The sequence below is a fragment of the Biomphalaria glabrata genome, chromosome 1 (genome assembly GCF_947242115.1).
Source record: "Biomphalaria glabrata chromosome 1, xgBioGlab47.1, whole genome shotgun sequence".
Classification (NCBI taxonomy): Eukaryota; Metazoa; Mollusca; class Gastropoda; family Planorbidae; genus Biomphalaria; species Biomphalaria glabrata.
The window spans coordinates 54,124,037-54,141,669 of NC_074711.1; the positions used below are offsets into that span (position 1 = coordinate 54,124,037).

At 34.5% G+C, this 17,633-nt stretch overlaps 2 protein-coding genes across 5 annotated transcripts in view; both read right to left on the reverse strand.

The window, feature by feature from the left end:
• Positions 1 to 2,904: 2,904 nt before the first annotated feature.
• Positions 2,905 to 17,633, reverse strand: part of LOC106051048 (non-structural maintenance of chromosomes element 4 homolog A-like) — a 32,276-nt gene continuing 17,547 nt past the window's right edge. For 3 of the 4 annotated variants that reach the window (XM_056043911.1, XM_056043920.1, XM_056043899.1), the window contains 9 exons: positions 14,940 to 15,026; positions 14,695 to 14,825; positions 14,177 to 14,286; positions 13,330 to 13,438; positions 10,001 to 10,097; positions 8,490 to 8,581; positions 8,138 to 8,186; positions 7,610 to 7,698; positions 2,905 to 3,670 (listed from right to left, as the gene is read on the reverse strand). In XM_056043911.1, the coding sequence (XP_055899886.1) occupies positions 3,521 to 3,670; positions 7,610 to 7,698; positions 8,138 to 8,186; positions 8,490 to 8,581; positions 10,001 to 10,097; positions 13,330 to 13,438; positions 14,177 to 14,286; positions 14,695 to 14,825; positions 14,940 to 15,026 (914 nt within the window). In that variant the 3' untranslated portion in view covers positions 2,905 to 3,520. Of the gene's footprint in view, positions 3,671 to 6,867; positions 6,983 to 7,609; positions 7,699 to 8,137; positions 8,187 to 8,489; positions 8,582 to 10,000; positions 10,098 to 13,329; positions 13,439 to 14,176; positions 14,287 to 14,694; positions 14,826 to 14,939; positions 15,027 to 17,633 lie in introns of all 4 variants that reach the window. The other variant, XR_008780127.1, reaches the window with a different exon arrangement.
• LOC129928668 (piggyBac transposable element-derived protein 3-like) lies at positions 3,683 to 6,855 on the reverse strand. The gene has a single exon (XM_056043933.1). The coding sequence runs from the start codon at positions 5,151 to 5,153 to the stop codon at positions 4,350 to 4,352; it is 804 nt and encodes a 267-aa protein (XP_055899908.1). The 5' UTR covers positions 5,154 to 6,855; the 3' UTR covers positions 3,683 to 4,349.

Below are 17,633 nucleotides of genomic sequence, written 5' to 3' on the forward strand. Positions count from 1 at the left end.
GCGGTGTTTTCTTCTGAGTTGGGGGAGGAGGAGGGGGTGGTGGGGTCAATGTGTCCGTCTGTGTGGCTATGGATCTTCCTTTCTTAGCAACAGCCTGGGCGTAGGTCTTTGTCAAGCCGAATTGGCCCTTGGGTAGGGCCAGTACAGCCGATTTCGCCTGGCTAAAGGTACATCCGTTTCTTGCCTTGTACTCCTGCACGGCAACCTCCTGTTTCCACACAGGGCAGTCCTTGGAGTAGGCTGAGTGGCCAGCTTGACAGTTTGGGCATTTGAACTGGGCTGTGCAGCCCTTGTCCTCATGACCCTCTCCAGCACATCTGGCACACACAGTGTTCCTCTTACAGACTGCCGCGCCGTGTCCATAACCCTGGCACTTGAAGCACCTCATGGGGTTAGGTATGTAGGGCCTCACTGGAACTCGTAGGTATCCTGCCTTCACATACTCTGGCGGTGTCCTAGTTCCGAATGTGAGGATAATAGTGGCGGTTTTGACCTCCTCACCCTCCCTGCGCCTGGTAATGCGCCGGGCATGGGTGACTCCTTCAATGCCCTCCACTATTTCCTTCTCGGAGCATTCCAGTAGGTCCCTAGAGCTGATTACACCTCTGCTGGTGTTCAGACTCTTGTGTGGCATGACTTCCACTTGGAGATCACAGAGTCTTCTGCATCTTAAAAGCCCATCAGAGTGTGTCTTGCTGTCTACTTCTACAAGGAGTTCCATTGTTTTGTGTAGCTTAGACACACTCTTGGGCTCTCCCACTACTGACTTGAGTCCCTTATAGATAATAAAAGGGCTCAACTTGGTCAGGCTTTTTCCCTCCTCTGTGCATCTAACCACCAGAAATGATGGCCAGGTGGCACAGCTTTTTGCGACCTCCTCTTTTTTATCGTCAATTCGTCGTTTCTTGCCCAGACATAGGTCTGGGGCAAGTAGTTTTGTGTGTGTTTTTTGGTCCATATATATTTTGGTTAATTCGGCACCTGTGCTCCCCACCCGCCATCGAGTCCAACAAGGGGACGGGCCATTCGGATGTCCAGAATGAGCCCGCCAGGGCTACACAGGTGCTATACTCAGTCAGCTGCTACATCGGACATGTGTCCAATACAGCAGCTCCCTGATTGACCCTCCAGCCACCGCCCTCCAGCATAGGTCGACGACCTATGCTGGTAGCTCGGCATGACCAGCCGGTTGACCCAGAGCGGGCCATCTGGGTCTCAGGTCTAGGGGAACTTGGAGCCAAAGTATTGTGTTGTTGTGGTTTATCCTCAGATAGCCACCACTCAAACACCAGGATCTCTTTATCCCCCCTTACCCGTCGCAGTCCACGGCAAACGGACTGGTCTAGGACGTAGTGAGAATTTAAAGTTAAGGAGACAGTGTGATGATCAATGAAGGCAGACTTAGGAAAAGAGGAGGCAGACACAATGATAGAAAAGAAGTAGGGCCCTTTTGAGCTCCAAAAGTGCTAAGGAAAGAGGAGCGCAGTTTAACGTCATGTCTCGGGACGATAAAACACTCAGAACAGAGCGAATAAAGTCGCACTAAAACATAAGCCAACACTGGTGTTCATGTTCTAGGTGACACAGATCAAGCTCTGGAGCCAGCCAGCAAAACCAACTTGGCAGAATTTAAGTCATTGGTTAACAAAAATAACATGAATGACTAGATGCACACACATAGGACATAATCATCTTTTTTTTTTTTTTTTTTTTTTTTTTTTTTTTTTTTTTTTTTTTTGAAGTCATGTCTGTATTTTGTAAAATAAGAGGATAAGAATTGGTGAAAGTCATTGACTAAGTACAAACAAATTAGTATGTGTGTGTGTGTATGGTGTCAGAAACCTTCTTCAAGAGAATACATGAAATGTACACAAAGTTAAGGATGTGGGCAGTTAGTTTTATTTGCACACCAGAAATTAGTTTGTAAAGTTGTTTTCTACACACAAGCACTCGGACCGTAATGTTTTCTTTACACAGCATCATTGCAACATGAGATCTATACAATTCAGAATATGATTCACTCTTACAAGTATGAAGAGGTGAAAGTGTTCAGTGCTCACTGGATCAAGGTCTACTTACAGTAACACACTAATAGTTGATTCCTCGTTGTGTTTCCCTTCCTATGGTACAGCACTACTATTCATGAAACACGCCAATGAGGTTTTCAGGTTATTGTTCATTTTCAAGACCTTACTTGAGATGTATAGCCACAAAAGCTCTAAGGTATGGAGATTTCTTCAAATCACTTTCCTTTGAGCAGTCCAATGTTGGTCTACAACTTGGATGTGCTATTTAAAATTCTGATATCTACATATTTATGTTTCAAATGTGTGAAACCAAAGTAAAGCTGTAATGCTATTATAAGCAGACAAGCTAGTTTTCCATACTATAAAAAAAACTTCTATTTGTGACTTCTAGCAAGTTTTGTCTTATTTAATTAAAAAGAAAATTCTGATAATAGTTCATTTTGAATAAATAAATATATATATCATATGAAGTACAACTTTTTCTGATAGACTTCATAGTAAGGAATACTCTGTAGATCAAGTATAGGAATCGATCATTAAAAAGGCTATGACACTTGAGCTTCAGCAGCAGCAAGTGACTGAGACCAAAAGAAGATTGGTTGTACACATTACAGCAAGAAAGAATTTGGAGTTTTAACAAATTGTAGCGACCAGTAAACATCTTTTCAACATAGACTGGCAAAGCACTAATGTGACTGGCTTATGACCAGGGAGTGTGGATATTATTGGTTGTCATAGGCTCCCTCCCCCTACCTTTAGTGGTAGCCAAAAGAAAAGCTCAAATATCAAATAGTGAAAATAATTTTAAAAGTTGAACTCTTTATGGGTATTTAAAAAAAAAACACAAAAACAAACAAACTAGGATTAAAAAAATGCATTATGTTTAAAAATTGTATTTTCAATATTTAACATAAGAAAATAAATTAAACAGCATGTACTATGTATTATAATGTAACAATATTTACAGAGAAATGTATGAACAGAAAATGGTCTAAACAAATCATCAACTTTCATACCACCAACAACAGCAGTAGAGTTTAAGCACTACAGCAAGGGAAGTCATCCAAAATGTATTAGATGTTTCAAACGAATAATAGTTTATATTGTTATTCCATAAATCAATCTTTTCAATGTTTAAAACATTTTATATAAAAATTATGAAATACAGTCTTTCATATTTTATCTATAAATTCATAACTAGTTTACCTTTACAAATGCAAGAAATTTTTTAAATCCTCTTTAAATGCATTAGATACATAAAAATGAAATGTGGGGAATGTTATAACCCATTATAACAATGATCATTGAGCTGTGTATTTGAAATAGTAGACATTTTGTTCTGCTACTCCACCTCCCTACCTATAATATGAATGATTACTTCAATTGATATTTCAGCCATTCTTTGGGATTTACTTTTTTTCAAACAGTACATTTCAATATCTGTAAGTTTTCCTCATCAACTGGAGTTGAGTTAAAGTCTGAAAGCAACTGTTTCATGTCTTTGTAGCTTTCCCTTTGCCCTTGCCTATATAACTTGGTCTGTCAGCCTGAATAGATGCTTCTGCATTGTATTGTTCTTTGATTTGATCCTCTCTTATATTCTTTATGACTGGTTCTTCAATATTAAAGGTTTTCACAATTTGCTGAAAGTATACAACCATTAGTTAGATTATACAGAAGATTATAGTGCTTCATAAGACAAAATGTCATCAACAACAAAGGCCTCCTCTATTCATGGGGTCTGCTATTCATTCTTCCATTTCTTCTGTCATTCCTACATTCACTACACTTTCATTACCCATCTACCACAACTTAGGAAAGAATGCTCTATTTGAAAGACAGATTTATGTGTCATAAAGTACAGGACTAGATAGTTACATATTGCATGTGAAGGTCTCAGGAGATGTGTAAACAGGAAACTTACATTCAAGTTTTTAACCCTTCAAGTGCTCAGTTATTTTACAGAGAGTGCATTGAAAAGTGGGATTAAAATTCTTGTGTTTACAAACATTGGAGGCCCACTTGCTTATTTTTCTTTTAGAAGCTCAACTATGCATTGTAGCCTAATAAACCTATACATTTTTGAAAAGCTAATTGAATAAAGAATTTAATTAAGTCCAGACAATTAACATATATTAATAAAAAATAAAAAAATTATTTAAAAAATAATACAAACCATTTTTTAAAAAAGCACAACAAAAATTTAATCCATGAGAATCACAACTAATAAAGCTTGAAAAAAACACCACATTTAGAAAATTTTAAGAAAAAAATATATACACACATATATATAAGAGTTGTAAAAGTAGAAAGAATGATTATTTACAACTGTCTGTGATATTTAGCAAAACACTCCGGACACAGTCCAACTTTGCATCCTGTGCACTCCCACCCAGTTCTGACACGACTTGGATGACCAGCAACACACTGTCGTTTTTTCCCCACTGGCAGTTTGCTAAGATCATGTCCATCAAGTGGATGACCTGCTACAGTCTGGGTTAGTGGTGTTGGACCCATTCGTGCAGCCTCCATCTCTGTTCTAGTGTGTTTTCTACGTATCACTTTTTGTGGTACAAAGTTTGATGTCATGCTCTCTAGTGCAGACACGATGAAATTGTACCTTGAGAGCTTTGGTCTGTCTGATGTGTTGCTATGGTAGATTATATAGCTATTTAGAATAGCTCTTCCAAATAGGGAAAAAAAAACTTTATTTGTCCATTTCAAGCTTCGGCGCTCAGCCATATACATGTAAAGTTTTTCGTCGCCCAAGTCAACACCACCCATGGCCTGGTTATAGGCATGAATCACAGCAGGTCTTGTTACAGGTTGTTTCCTGCTGTTTACTGTATCAATGAGACCAGCTTTACTAGCAGAAGACAGCAAGATTGGCTTTCTGCTATTATCCTGGTAAGCCAAGCAAAGCAGATTACCTTTTCTGGCTGCGATGAGCTCCTTGTTTTTCAATTTTGTTTTGACACAAACATCTGGTAGCCCTTTTCTGTTAGATCTAACAGTTCCTGTAGCTGTAGTGTTTTCAGTGAAAAGTTCTTCCAATAATTCTATGGAGGTAAAAAAATTGTCTATCCCCAAATGGTGTCCTCTGTTTAACAGACCGGCTGCAGTCATAAGCCTAATTATAAGCTCATGCGTATATTACCTGCCATTGCCGATTCTTCTTCCTTGACTGCCCTCATATATTTCAAACTGGCAAAGATAGCCATTAGCATTGTCTGACAAACACCACATCTTAATGCCGAATCTGGCATGCCTCTTGTTAGGCATAAACTGGCGGATATGAGGGGTTTTTCCTTTGAACCCAATCATACTTTCGTCAATGCTGACATTTTGAGTGGGGTGGTAAAAGTATTTAAATTTAGCATTTATAAGTTCTTGGACCTTGAAAAGCTTGAAACCAATATCATTTCTATCTGGTAACAGCATGTTGTCAGCAAAGTGAAGAAATTTTATAATAATCTGATAGCGATCTCGGTTCATGTGAACAGGGAACCAAGGTGTTTCTTGGCTCAGATTGCATGAGTCCCAATATGCGTTGTAGTTGGGCTTTTTTATTTAATCCCATGTTCATTGTCACACCTAAAAATGCCCTAAACTCTTCATTTGAGATAGGTGTCCACTTGTGGACACAAGATCTTGGCGTGGTTTCCAGGTTTTCGTGGTTATCTTCGATGAACTGCCTGGCGTATTTATTGGTTTCGTTGACAACCAAACTGACAATGTCATCTGTCAAAAAAAGGTTGACATAGTCCACAGGCTTTGCATCTGGAGCTGGTGCATGTTTTGGGCCTGGGTGGGCTGTAAATAAAACTGGCCTGGGACCACAATCATGATCATCAACAGGTCTCCATTCTTCAGCAGAGGGTGTAAAAGATTCTGCCTCATCTGATTCTGAAAATAAAGAAAAAAAATTATCATAAGATATAGATCTAGACTAATTATACTGAAATTATTATATTACAGATTGACTTAGGACCTAGATTGTCCTAGATAGATCTATTAGATCTAATATTAGTATTAGTAATATCATATTTTAAATTAAAGCTTACTATTTTTCAAATATTGATCTAATCTAATAATGTAAACAAACAATTTGAGGTGCCACGCCCTTTTTAGTTACTTTTGGTCACCCCAAATTAAAATAATCTATGGATAAAAACATTTGTTTAAAAAAAAAAAAAGATCGATACACGTGAAGGATATTGCCTATATTTAGACCTAGATCTAATTAACCGTATAATTTGTACTTACCAGATAAATCTTCATCTAAATCAGAATCCATAAATTCCTCATCAGTTAGGTTGTCTTTATTCAGATTTGGAAAATCAACTTCACTGTCACTACTCATTTTTGATTGATTAAAAACGTATAGAAAGAAATTAACTTGGCGTCCTTTACAAATTCAAAGTCGGAAGTGAAGGAAGTAAACGGATATGTACGGTTTTGCAACTAATTACCGAGAAAATGCGAAAGAAACGACCGTATATAAACGAAGCCACGATCGTGGCCCCACGCATTTTGAGGGTTATACAGAAGATTGGAAAATGAAAGGGAGTTAAGAAATGAAAAGTTTTTACTTTATTTCCTGTTTTGATATAAAAATAAACAATAAAAGGGGAGATAAGCCTATAATGAGGTCCATCAATTAATAAGTTTCAAGTTTCGTGTTCAATACTTTTGTGAATCTATTATTGAAATTAAGTTATACGTGTGTTATTGGTAGGTGTTCAATACTGTCATGATTTCTACATGTAGATTAAAAGCGTTTTATTTCATAAAGAAGAATTTTATTTTTTCGTCACATAAACAAATATCTCTGACTTACTTTAGTCATCAGTAATAACTTCTGAAATATTGATATGTATTTACCAAAAAGGAAATCAGCAATAATCTATGGTAAAGCACTTGGCTTCTGAACTGAGGGGTCCCGGGTTGATATCCTGGTGAAGAATGGGATTTTTTTAGTTCAGGATCTTTGGGGCGCCTCTGACCCCACCCAGTTCTAATGGGTACCTGATATTAAATGGGGAAAAGTAAAAATAAAGGCGGTTGGTCGTTGTGCTGGCCACATGGCACACTTGTTAACTATGGGTCACAGAAACAGATTACCTTTACATCATCTGCCCTACGGATTGTAAGGTCTGAAAGGGGAGCTTTTTTTTTAAAATATTAACCACCCGATTCCATTGCTACACATATAAATACACTTAAAACACAAACCTTTTGATGAGATTGTATAATTGCATGTCACATTTTATTATGAGACATACAGATTAATAGAGAAAAAAATCAATGGCAGCCAACACCAAATAGTACATAGGAAGATAATCCAATTGTAAAATGGGCTACATAAGCTATAGCTTAGGGCTCCCATTTTCTTGGAAAAAAAGTATCCTAATGTATGAATAATAATTATTATTACCTCTTCAATATATTTCTTAATTATAAATCAGTTGAACTCTAGATATTCAGAGATCGTATTCAGCACTGACATATAATATCTGGACTTATAAAAGGGTTCCATATCTCAAATAGTTAAAAAGAAAAAAATATGAAATTAAACTGACCTCCCATTCCAAGGGTGTAATGGAGACAATCAGCTGAGACTTGTGATTAGAAGGTTTATTTGCAGCCTGTTTGTCCCTCTGAATGGGCTCTGAAGTATATAAATTAAATAGTTTGATTATAAAAAAAAAATATGCAGTAATAGTAATAGGGGTATACTAATTTTAAAATATCAAAATAATAGGCTTTCTTAAAGGACAAAGTAAAATCAAATACATTTCCCATTAAAACTAAAATATTTTTTTATATAGTACAATTTATTAAGACAGCATGGAAAAGGGATTATGAAAAAAGGTTTTAAATTTATAAAGAGAAGATATTTTAAATTTTAGTTCTAGCCTTGTACATCAACATATTTTTTTAAGTAAAATGCTGTAATGTGCTTTATTTTTAAAATTTCACATTAGATGACCTCTCAGCCTCTCTCCTCTGAACACTTCATTCTACACTCCTTAATTCAATGAACAATTTAGCGAGTCAATTTCCCAGTTCTACTACAAAATTCATTTAACATTACCAAACTTGCTCACCTATCACAGGTAAATCTTCTCCATCTAGAAATATTCTAGCATGACCATCCTGCAATATACAGAAATAAAATGCATTCAATATAAAAATAAATTTAAATCAAATACACTAACAAAAATTAGGTTTTTAAATGAGTTCTTGTGTGTGCAGTTATCTGCAGTAAAAGTTTACAAACTGCTGAGGCAAGAACAAAAAATCAAAACACTGGAAATTTTAAATAATCTTTTACACTGCCTTACTTTCAGTTTACCTGCCATTGGAAAAATTTAAAGTAGTATATATTATATATAATATATATCACTGAAATACATTAATAGCTAACTATAGCCACAGGAAAACAAAGAGTTCACTTACCCTTACAAGAAATGAGACATAGAACATATTTTCAACTGTCAGACCAAATGAAAATGGATTGGTGATGAATTCAAAATAGCACACAGGACTCTCTGTTCAATTGTAAAAAAGGGAAAAATCTTCACTGTTTAACATACTAACAAAAAAAATATACTTTTTACAATTCCTGAAATAACTTCCCCTTTCAGACCTTGAGATCTTTAGGGCAGATAATGTAAAGGTCATCTATTTCAATCACCAACAGATAACGAGGGTGTCATTTGACAACATAACATCTAAAGTCAAGTACCTATTGAAGTTGGACCGACTCAGGGGTGTGCTAAAAATTAAAAAATTCAAAATCCCAGACTTCAGTAGGTTCAGAAGCCAAGCGCTTTACCAATCAGCCACCATGTCCCAATTCCTGAAGTTCCTATACTAGTTTAGATTTGTTGGATTGAAATTTTTAAAATAAAGATTTCTATTTAATCATAATTGAGTCTAAATTAATGTTCTAAAGTACATAAATTAATATTACATATAATATAACTATAATGGCCATTGTTAAAAAGAAGGACATCCCTAGAGGCTAATTAGCCAAGACTAAGATTTCAACATATTAGTCACTTTTGAATATGGGAAGATTGCATAAATATCAAAATGGATCTGAATTTATCTGGCCTATCCTACTCCTTTCAATGGCAAGCATCAACACTGTGATTTTGTCTGGAGTATGCTAATAGCTAACTAACTAGGCACTAATACTAAGTTAACATACACTTCCTTCACCTCACACACATCATTCCTTTCATTGAAACTTGTTAGGTCCTACTGAGTTGATTTCATAACAACTAGGTCTATGCAAGGAATTTGTCACATATTTAAAATTGCATTTCCCAGTTATTACTTTCCCACATTTTGAAATAGTATTAATAGATATAATAAATTGCAGAAATAGCATTGCTTTATAAGTTTTAGATGTTCTTTCATTCACAAATAAAACTATAAGACTGGTCCAAACTTCCTGCAAGACAGTGAGTTCTGGCTAAGAACATAACACACAGCCACATAAACAGATGCATTGTTATGACATGATTAGGAATTAGTTATTTGTTTCGGGAATAAGGGGAAAGTTTTAATTAGCGACAAGTGACGTGACAGATCTTTAAAAAATAAGAACGCTCTAAGTGACGCTAAAAGAAGACGCTTCTTGTAGAGTAGTAGACTTGAGTACAATAGATATACAGATTTACGGACATAGCTGACATCGGACGATTCCCTTCTTGATTATTAAATATCGTTATAGAACAACATCAGCGTCGACTACATATTTGATTGTTTCGGCCTTTCGCCGGTGTTACTGAATTAGCAGTATATAATGTCACACCTATAATCTTTTCACAAACTATACATCTTTTTTTTATCATTTTCTGTTGATAGTCTTTGAAAAAAAAAATTAAGACTGTTTAATTCAAGAATAGTATTTCAAAATCTCTTACTACTAAACTGGTGAAAAATAATTTTTTACTTACTATCATTTTGTTCATACACCTTCCACAATGTATTTAAGAGGTGTTCAACCTGAACAGTAGTTAGCTCCCCTCTATCTGTCTCAGCAAACGAAGACAACTGGCAAATAAAGTATGAGGAAAAATGAACTGATCTCAATGGAATACGTTCAATAACTATTGCAGGACCCATTGAGATAAGAAAAAAGTATAGCACCCCTTTCAGACATAGTGATGAGGTAAAAGTCAACTGTTTCTATGACTGACGGTTAAAGGGTGTGTCATGAGGTCAGCACTACAACCAACAGCTTTCCCTAACAATAGTCAAGTATCCATTAGAGTTGGGTGGACTCAGTGGGGTCATAAAATACCCGAAATCCAAAATCCCAGCCTTACAAAGATTCAAACCTGATCTAATGATAAATATCAGACCTGCCTACCAAAAAAAGTCCAAATGCGTAACACTGATGGTCAAAATGCGTATTTTGGCACCAGAATGCGTAACACTTACACGATCCACTATTTTGTCATATATATATATATATATATATATATATATATATATATATATATATATATATATATAATATTAGATCTAGATGTCATGATTAGAGACTACAATCTAAATCTAGATCAATACGACAATAGAGATAATATCTAGACTAGATCTGGATCTATGTCTATATAATGAATATAATCTACTCTAAATCTGGGCTCAAGAGTGTTACCGATGCCGTGGATCCGCTAGAAACGTAGGTCTACTCTCCAAACTTTCGTAGGCCTACCTTCATCCTTGATCTATTCTATACTAAGAATCTAGTCTAGATCTAGACTAGATGGTAGTAGATGTTATCGATCTAGATCTAGAATCTAGTCAATCTAAAATGATCTAAATCATACTAGATCTACAACTAAATTGGATCTAGATTGTAGAGTAATTACTAATGTAGAGAATCATGACATAACGTAATGACTAGCTAGACTCTAGCTAGATCTATTTCTGTATAACAAGTTATCTAGATTCTAGATCTAGAATCCAGATCTAGATCTAGACTAGATATCTACAATGTCACTCAATGTGTTTTGAATCGATAGCACTTCAATATTTTTTTCTATACAAATGAATACGGGAATCAGGAATTCAACATAATTAATTTCTACTTACAATGAACTTACAAAAAAAAAGTCATGTTGGTGTATCAGCTAACTGACGGTCCCAACCTGGTACCCACCCGCCACTCCCTCACTCTCGCGTTCTTCATTTCTTGACTAAATCTAATTGCTTTTAAGAACCAATCAACATATAGATCTGGACACAATGTGTTCCTTCACCTTTTCTGTTTATCCCCCCCAAAAGGACGGCTTAGCGTGACCTCCGTGACCGCTCGTAAGCTAGTCAAGAGAGGGGGGATAGGATACGAAATGCGTAACGCGACGGGTTAAATGCATATTTGCATACTGGGAGATTTTGCGTAACGAATACGCATTTTGCGTAACGGTAGGCAGGTCTGTAAATATCTATGTACTAGGTAAATACATATAAAATGTATTAATAGCTAGCCCATTGAGGTAACAAAATACATTAGTTATTAAGAAAAAAAAAAGCTGACAAATTTACTATGCTTGTTTATCTTATCTTATCTTATATAATACAGACGTTACTTCAAAAAAGAAGATTATGTCCTACGCGTCATGCATTTAGTCATGCAAATTAACAAATGACTTAAATTCTGCCAAGTCACTGGTTTTCCTGGCTAGCTCAGGCAACCCATTCCATGCTCTAATAGCACTAGGGAAGAAGGAGTATTTGTACAAATTTGTCCTAGCATATGGGACGAGGAATGTGCCTTTATCTTTGTGTCTTGCAGAGTATTTTATTAAATTTTGTTTTTGTATTTGAAGATTATGGTTCAGTGTTTTATGTATAATTGCTACTTTACTTTTGAGTCTTCTGTCCTGAAGGCTTTCTAAATTTAGTGATTTTACAAAGGGTGTTACTCTAGTCAAATGTGAATATTCATTTGTTATGAATCTCACTGCTCTATTTTGTGTATGTTCCAGTTTCTTAATGTTTTCTTGAGTTGAGGGGTCCCAAACGGAGGATGCATATTCTATTATTGGCCTTACCAAGGTTAAATAACATTTTAGTTTTATGTTCTTATTTGATTTATAGAAATTTTGTTTTAATAAATCCTAATGCTTTGTTTGATTTTTTTATAGTTTCATCAATATGTGGATTCCAAGACAGTTTTTCATTTATTATAACACCTAGGTATTTTGTGTTTTTAGTCTGTGTTACTGGTTTGCCATGAATAAGATAAGAGGAATTAATTTGTTTTAGTTTTTTTGTTACTCTTAACAACTGTTTCTACAGGTAATAGCCTAAATGCCTTCATCTACAAACAACTCATTCACTCTGATCTTAGAGCTAAAAGCCCCCTGCTCCGCTGTCAACTTCTGAAAAGATGATCCTGTATCTATCATTTGTGGTATAATAATAATAATTATAATAATAATTATATATAATAATAATAATAATTTTAAAAAAATGTAATTTTTTAAGCAATTAAATTTTTTTTATGCTAAATGAACCAATATCCTTGGAAAAAAGAAAACCAAATATTACCGAGAACATTCTCTAAATGTAAAATTCATGGTAACAGGCAAAAACATGGAGGATAGGGTTCTCAAAAATAGCTCTAACAATTTTCCTAGAAATCTAACAGTCTATATCTTTGGGGAAAGAATTACTAGCTGATTTTACAAAGTGCGAAAACCATTATAATTTTTTAAAATATTATCTTCTAAAATTAAATTTGGCCTTGACAATATTTATCTTGAACTGACAAATCAGCACTTATTTCTGCATATAGGTCCTATTCATTAAAGAATTAATTAAATAAACAGACATTCAAGAAAATTTTGTGCACCATTTTTAAGTCTTAATCTATAGGCCTATCATTAGAATTTTATATGCTGTGAGTGGATATTTGAATTCTCTTAACCATAAATTTTTTTGTGGGGAGGGGGGATTGGGGCAGGGTAAAAAAGTTCCATTTATTTTTTTTACAAATCATTTAGTTATTAAGAGTAAAATAATTACTGTTATGAGGAGTGGTCAGATTTTTAAAGGAGGAATGGTCTTTAAAAAAAAATTATTATGTTACTAGTTAAAGGATCAAATCATTTCTGCTAAATATATTGATGCATTCAGAGATTTTAAATGAAAAACAAATTTTTACAACAGAAAATGACAAAATCTTATTTTCCACATTTTTACACATTTTAAAGTACCAAGCTTCATTTTAAAATTATCAAAAAGGTCAAAGACATTGGCCTGAAAAGTGAATTACTTGAGTGGGTCTGGAGGCTTTCTCAGCATTGTCTGTCTCCTTCTCTTTTTCTCTAGCTGCTCTACGAGACTGTTTTAATGTCACTTCACCTTTGTCAAAAGTACCACACCTGGCAAATAATATCAAAACTACATTTAACAGTATACACCATGAGCAATGAGGTAGAATCAGTAGATTATATTATTAAGTAAACTACTTTCTATCTTTCTGTAGTACTTTCTTTTCTTTAGTACTTTTTTTTTTAGCAAAAATAAATATCCTGAGAAGACTAGTCTATCTACTAAATGACAGATGATAGAACTAAGTGAATAACCACCAGTTTGACACCACAAGTGACCCAAACTAGTAGTTTGTATTTTTTAAAAAAGCATTTTTTTTACATCTCTTTTATCCACTCTGTCTGTCTGTCTGTCAGGGTCAAAATGTATTTCTCCCACTTCTCATTCATTGTATTCCCATTCCCAAAACAATGATCTTTTTTATCAGTCAGCTTCATTGATAATTATATAGATTTGCATGTTGTTCACACACACACATATATATATATTGTTATAACCCCGCCATGCGCACCAACATCCAAGCTAGTGCACAAGGTGCGCACTGTTAGAGACTAGACTAGGAAGGATGTTGACATTAGAAAGAAGATTACAAGTTCTGCCCAAGTCCAGAGGTGATATGAAGAGACTGTGCTAAAGGCAGATGTTGTTTTGTGTACTTGTGATGTCCCTGTAAAAAAGCATCCTTGCCTCGTTAAGTTGCCTTCCCTGAAGATTACAATATATATGTGTGTTTTTGGCAATGTATGAAAAAAATATGTATAAAATAATATAGCATAGAGATGTCTTACATATATCTAAGGACAGGTGTTTTTCTAAAGAAAGGCATCACTGCTTTCCCTAGAGTTATCCAATTTACATTTGAAAATCCAGTAGAAACTGATCCAGCAATTAACGTTTTCTGCATAAAAAAAAAAATCAATCATAAATTTAATAAACCAGTTATAATGAAGACAGCATATCTCACTCTTTAATCAGAAAAGTCAGTAGTTGGAAGAAATTTCAATCTGCTGCTGAACATGTGTTTTAATATCTAGTTATTACAATTTTAGTGAAAATTTAATTTTTTTAAAGTCAGAACATAATCAACTTTAAAAAAAAAAAGTACATAACACTGCATTACTTATATATAATGACAGCAAGTGACCACTTTTAAAGATGCACCGTGATTCAAGAGATTGATCTTCAAAATGGTCATTGGTCTAAAAGGTCTCTGATTGAGATCATTAATAGTACATTTTTATTGTGAATGTAATGCCTATTACAGCATTGACTATACTCAATGAACACAAGTTTTAGTTCTCCTTACCACTTTTTCACAAAAGTCTGCTGGATTGAATGTTAAGAAGTTTGTTTTTAAGGCTTGAGCTTTAGTTTTTCCTAAGTTTGATAAATTGACCAGGCTTGCAGAATCAAGAGCACCTTCTCTAGTCATCTGAACTGAAAGATAGAAACACTTTATAGTATTATTTTTAGTGTTACTATTGATTCCTCTACCTACTTACAAGAATCATTGTAAGAAAGCTTTATGCTTTAAAAAAAAATCCAACCAACCATCTTTAAACATCTGGTCTACTTTGATCACTTTTTCTGTCAAAAGGTCATTTTCATTCGAAGGATTAATAAGCTCATTTCTCTGATCTGGGGGGAAAAAAAGGCACTGAATGTCAAAAATAAAACATGAAAGCATATAATATTCTTCTTTTCTTTAAGGATTGTCTGTAAATTATAGTACTACAAATATGGCTGATTAATAAGTATATGTTCTGTCATTAAATAAACAGCACTACAACTATTTGATTGTTTTAGAAGTATCAGAAGTGTTGTAAAAAATAAAGACAGCAAGAGCAAGGAAATAGTATAATGACTTTCAGATAGAATAAAGTGAAATGTTTGATAAATAATACAAAATATATGTTTGGTAATGGTGAGTTAATTACTATACTGTAAATTAATGACAGATCATAAAATAATCTATGTAATTTAATACTTAGAATCTAGATTTTATGTTATTAAATGAACTGGAGACAGTATTTAGCTGTTTTATTTGATTCAATAGTCATGTCATTTTGACCAGAGTAAGAAGAGAGACAGATATGGTTGTAGCAAATGGTGTCGGAAGCAGGATCTCTGATGGCTTCCATGAAATTGTTTGACCAACTCTTCAATGGACCTCATTCACCAATCGTAAACAAACAACATTTAGCCACGTGATTCTCTATCTCTTCTATACAAATTACGATCTAATTTTTAATACAAAATGGCTATCCCGTGACAGTTTTTTTTCGTTGTTTTATCAATATTACTAATCTAAAAGCACAAAGACCACCAAGAGGATTGGCATAACTGCCTTTTTGAAGTAGAACTGGACATAGGGAAGCTCTTGAATGCCATGCAAGAACAGATGGGTCATCTCAAATTGAGAAAGATCAATAGGATGAGATGAAGAAAGTGACACCTGCATAGTGTAACATGGATGGCTCCATCCAGCTTACAATCCAAGCTAACAGTGGCCACCATGCATTGACCCTCAACTGTACCAATAAACCACTGTACTTTGTTGTGGGCTAATCTAATCTGACTTCATGTTGTGCAATTATTACTTTAACATTAGCCACAGAACATTACAAAATAGATATACTTGATAACAACATTCAGTTCTATAAAATGAGACTTTATTAACCACTGGGAAATCCGTCCAGTCTTTCTAAAACGTCATTATAACTAACTACTATTCAAAACAGCCTACTTCTAACATAACGCCATGTTGGTCTCTTGTTCGCCTAAGTCTACTACGTCATTAGTCTGTCTTACTACGTCATTACTTTTACCATCGCTAAAACTATACACAATATATTTATCTAACAAAACTAACCTACTCTCTAAACTAGTACATTACATTTCCTTCCCCCTTTCTAAAAAAAAATTGTTTAACAATTTTTTACAAAAAGTACAGTAAAATGTCTTTACAATAGCAAGGAGAATTTTGTTTGAAAAAACAAATACAGTAAATATGGGGATGGACAACACAACAAATAGATTCTCTTGACATCTCAGGTAGGTTCACTGGTATCTCACAAAGTTCGTTCACAGACATCTCACTGCGTTAAGTTCAATGACAATTCACCAAAGTAAGTCCTTTGACATCCAACAAGGTAAGCTCAGTAACACACTATTACTGACCAAATAGTAATGTCACTGTAAAAGACAACTTTAAAAAGTAGATATAGTCTCTGACACAATACTGCTGAGTGAGGTATCTGACGTGATACACAGTTCAATACTAAGACTTCTGTTGAATGTGGTACGTGATGTGACACATAGTTCAAAGTGGTGACCTTTCTGCACATAGTGTAACAGTCCATGAGTACAAAACTTCACGTTGTAGTTACCAGAAGTTACGCTGTACACGGTTCAAGCTCTACGTTGTACAAGATAAAAGTTCATCACATCACAATAACGTTGTTTACGATGCCAAGTACCATCTCACTGTCCATCTTCAAGAGCATCAAGAAGCATCACAACTTCATGACATTTTCCTATTATGGATACAAACAGTAAAAATCAATTAACAACTTATTACAACGTTTAAACAGTGATACTTGAGGCATCCCTAAATTTCCAACCCATCAATAGATTCAAGCTTATTTCTTCCTTCGCTTACCATTTCCTCAGAAATCTAAAATTTACAAATGATCGATGTGATGATACACACAAAGAAAATATAATACTTCTGCTCATACTTACTTTCCAATAAGCTTTCAATATATATTATCTCCCTTTAAAACTATAACTCTTCAAATTATTTCCCTTTCTCATCAACACGGCCTTATGAGTGCCATACTATAGCATACAAATAAATATCATAACATATACAACTTATTTACCATCTAAAAGAACTCAACATGTTCATGCACTATACAATTAAACCAATGTTAGTATATATATCTATATATACTTATAAGTAAACCATCAAGAATTTACTTTCTCCAACTATATTCTGCTTCTACATTTCTTCTTTGGTAAGGTCCATATGACCTACAATTGTCCCTTGTACCCTGGTACTCATCAGAGTTACATCTTCTCTGAGGGTTCCCTCTATGATACTGTCTATCATAGACATTGCTATCAAAATTTCTGCCATACTCATAATGGTCAGATCTTCTATCTGAATAGTCACAACTTCTGCATTGCCTAGCAATATGTCCCTTTCTTTGACATTTAAAACAAATAATGTTTCTTCTCACT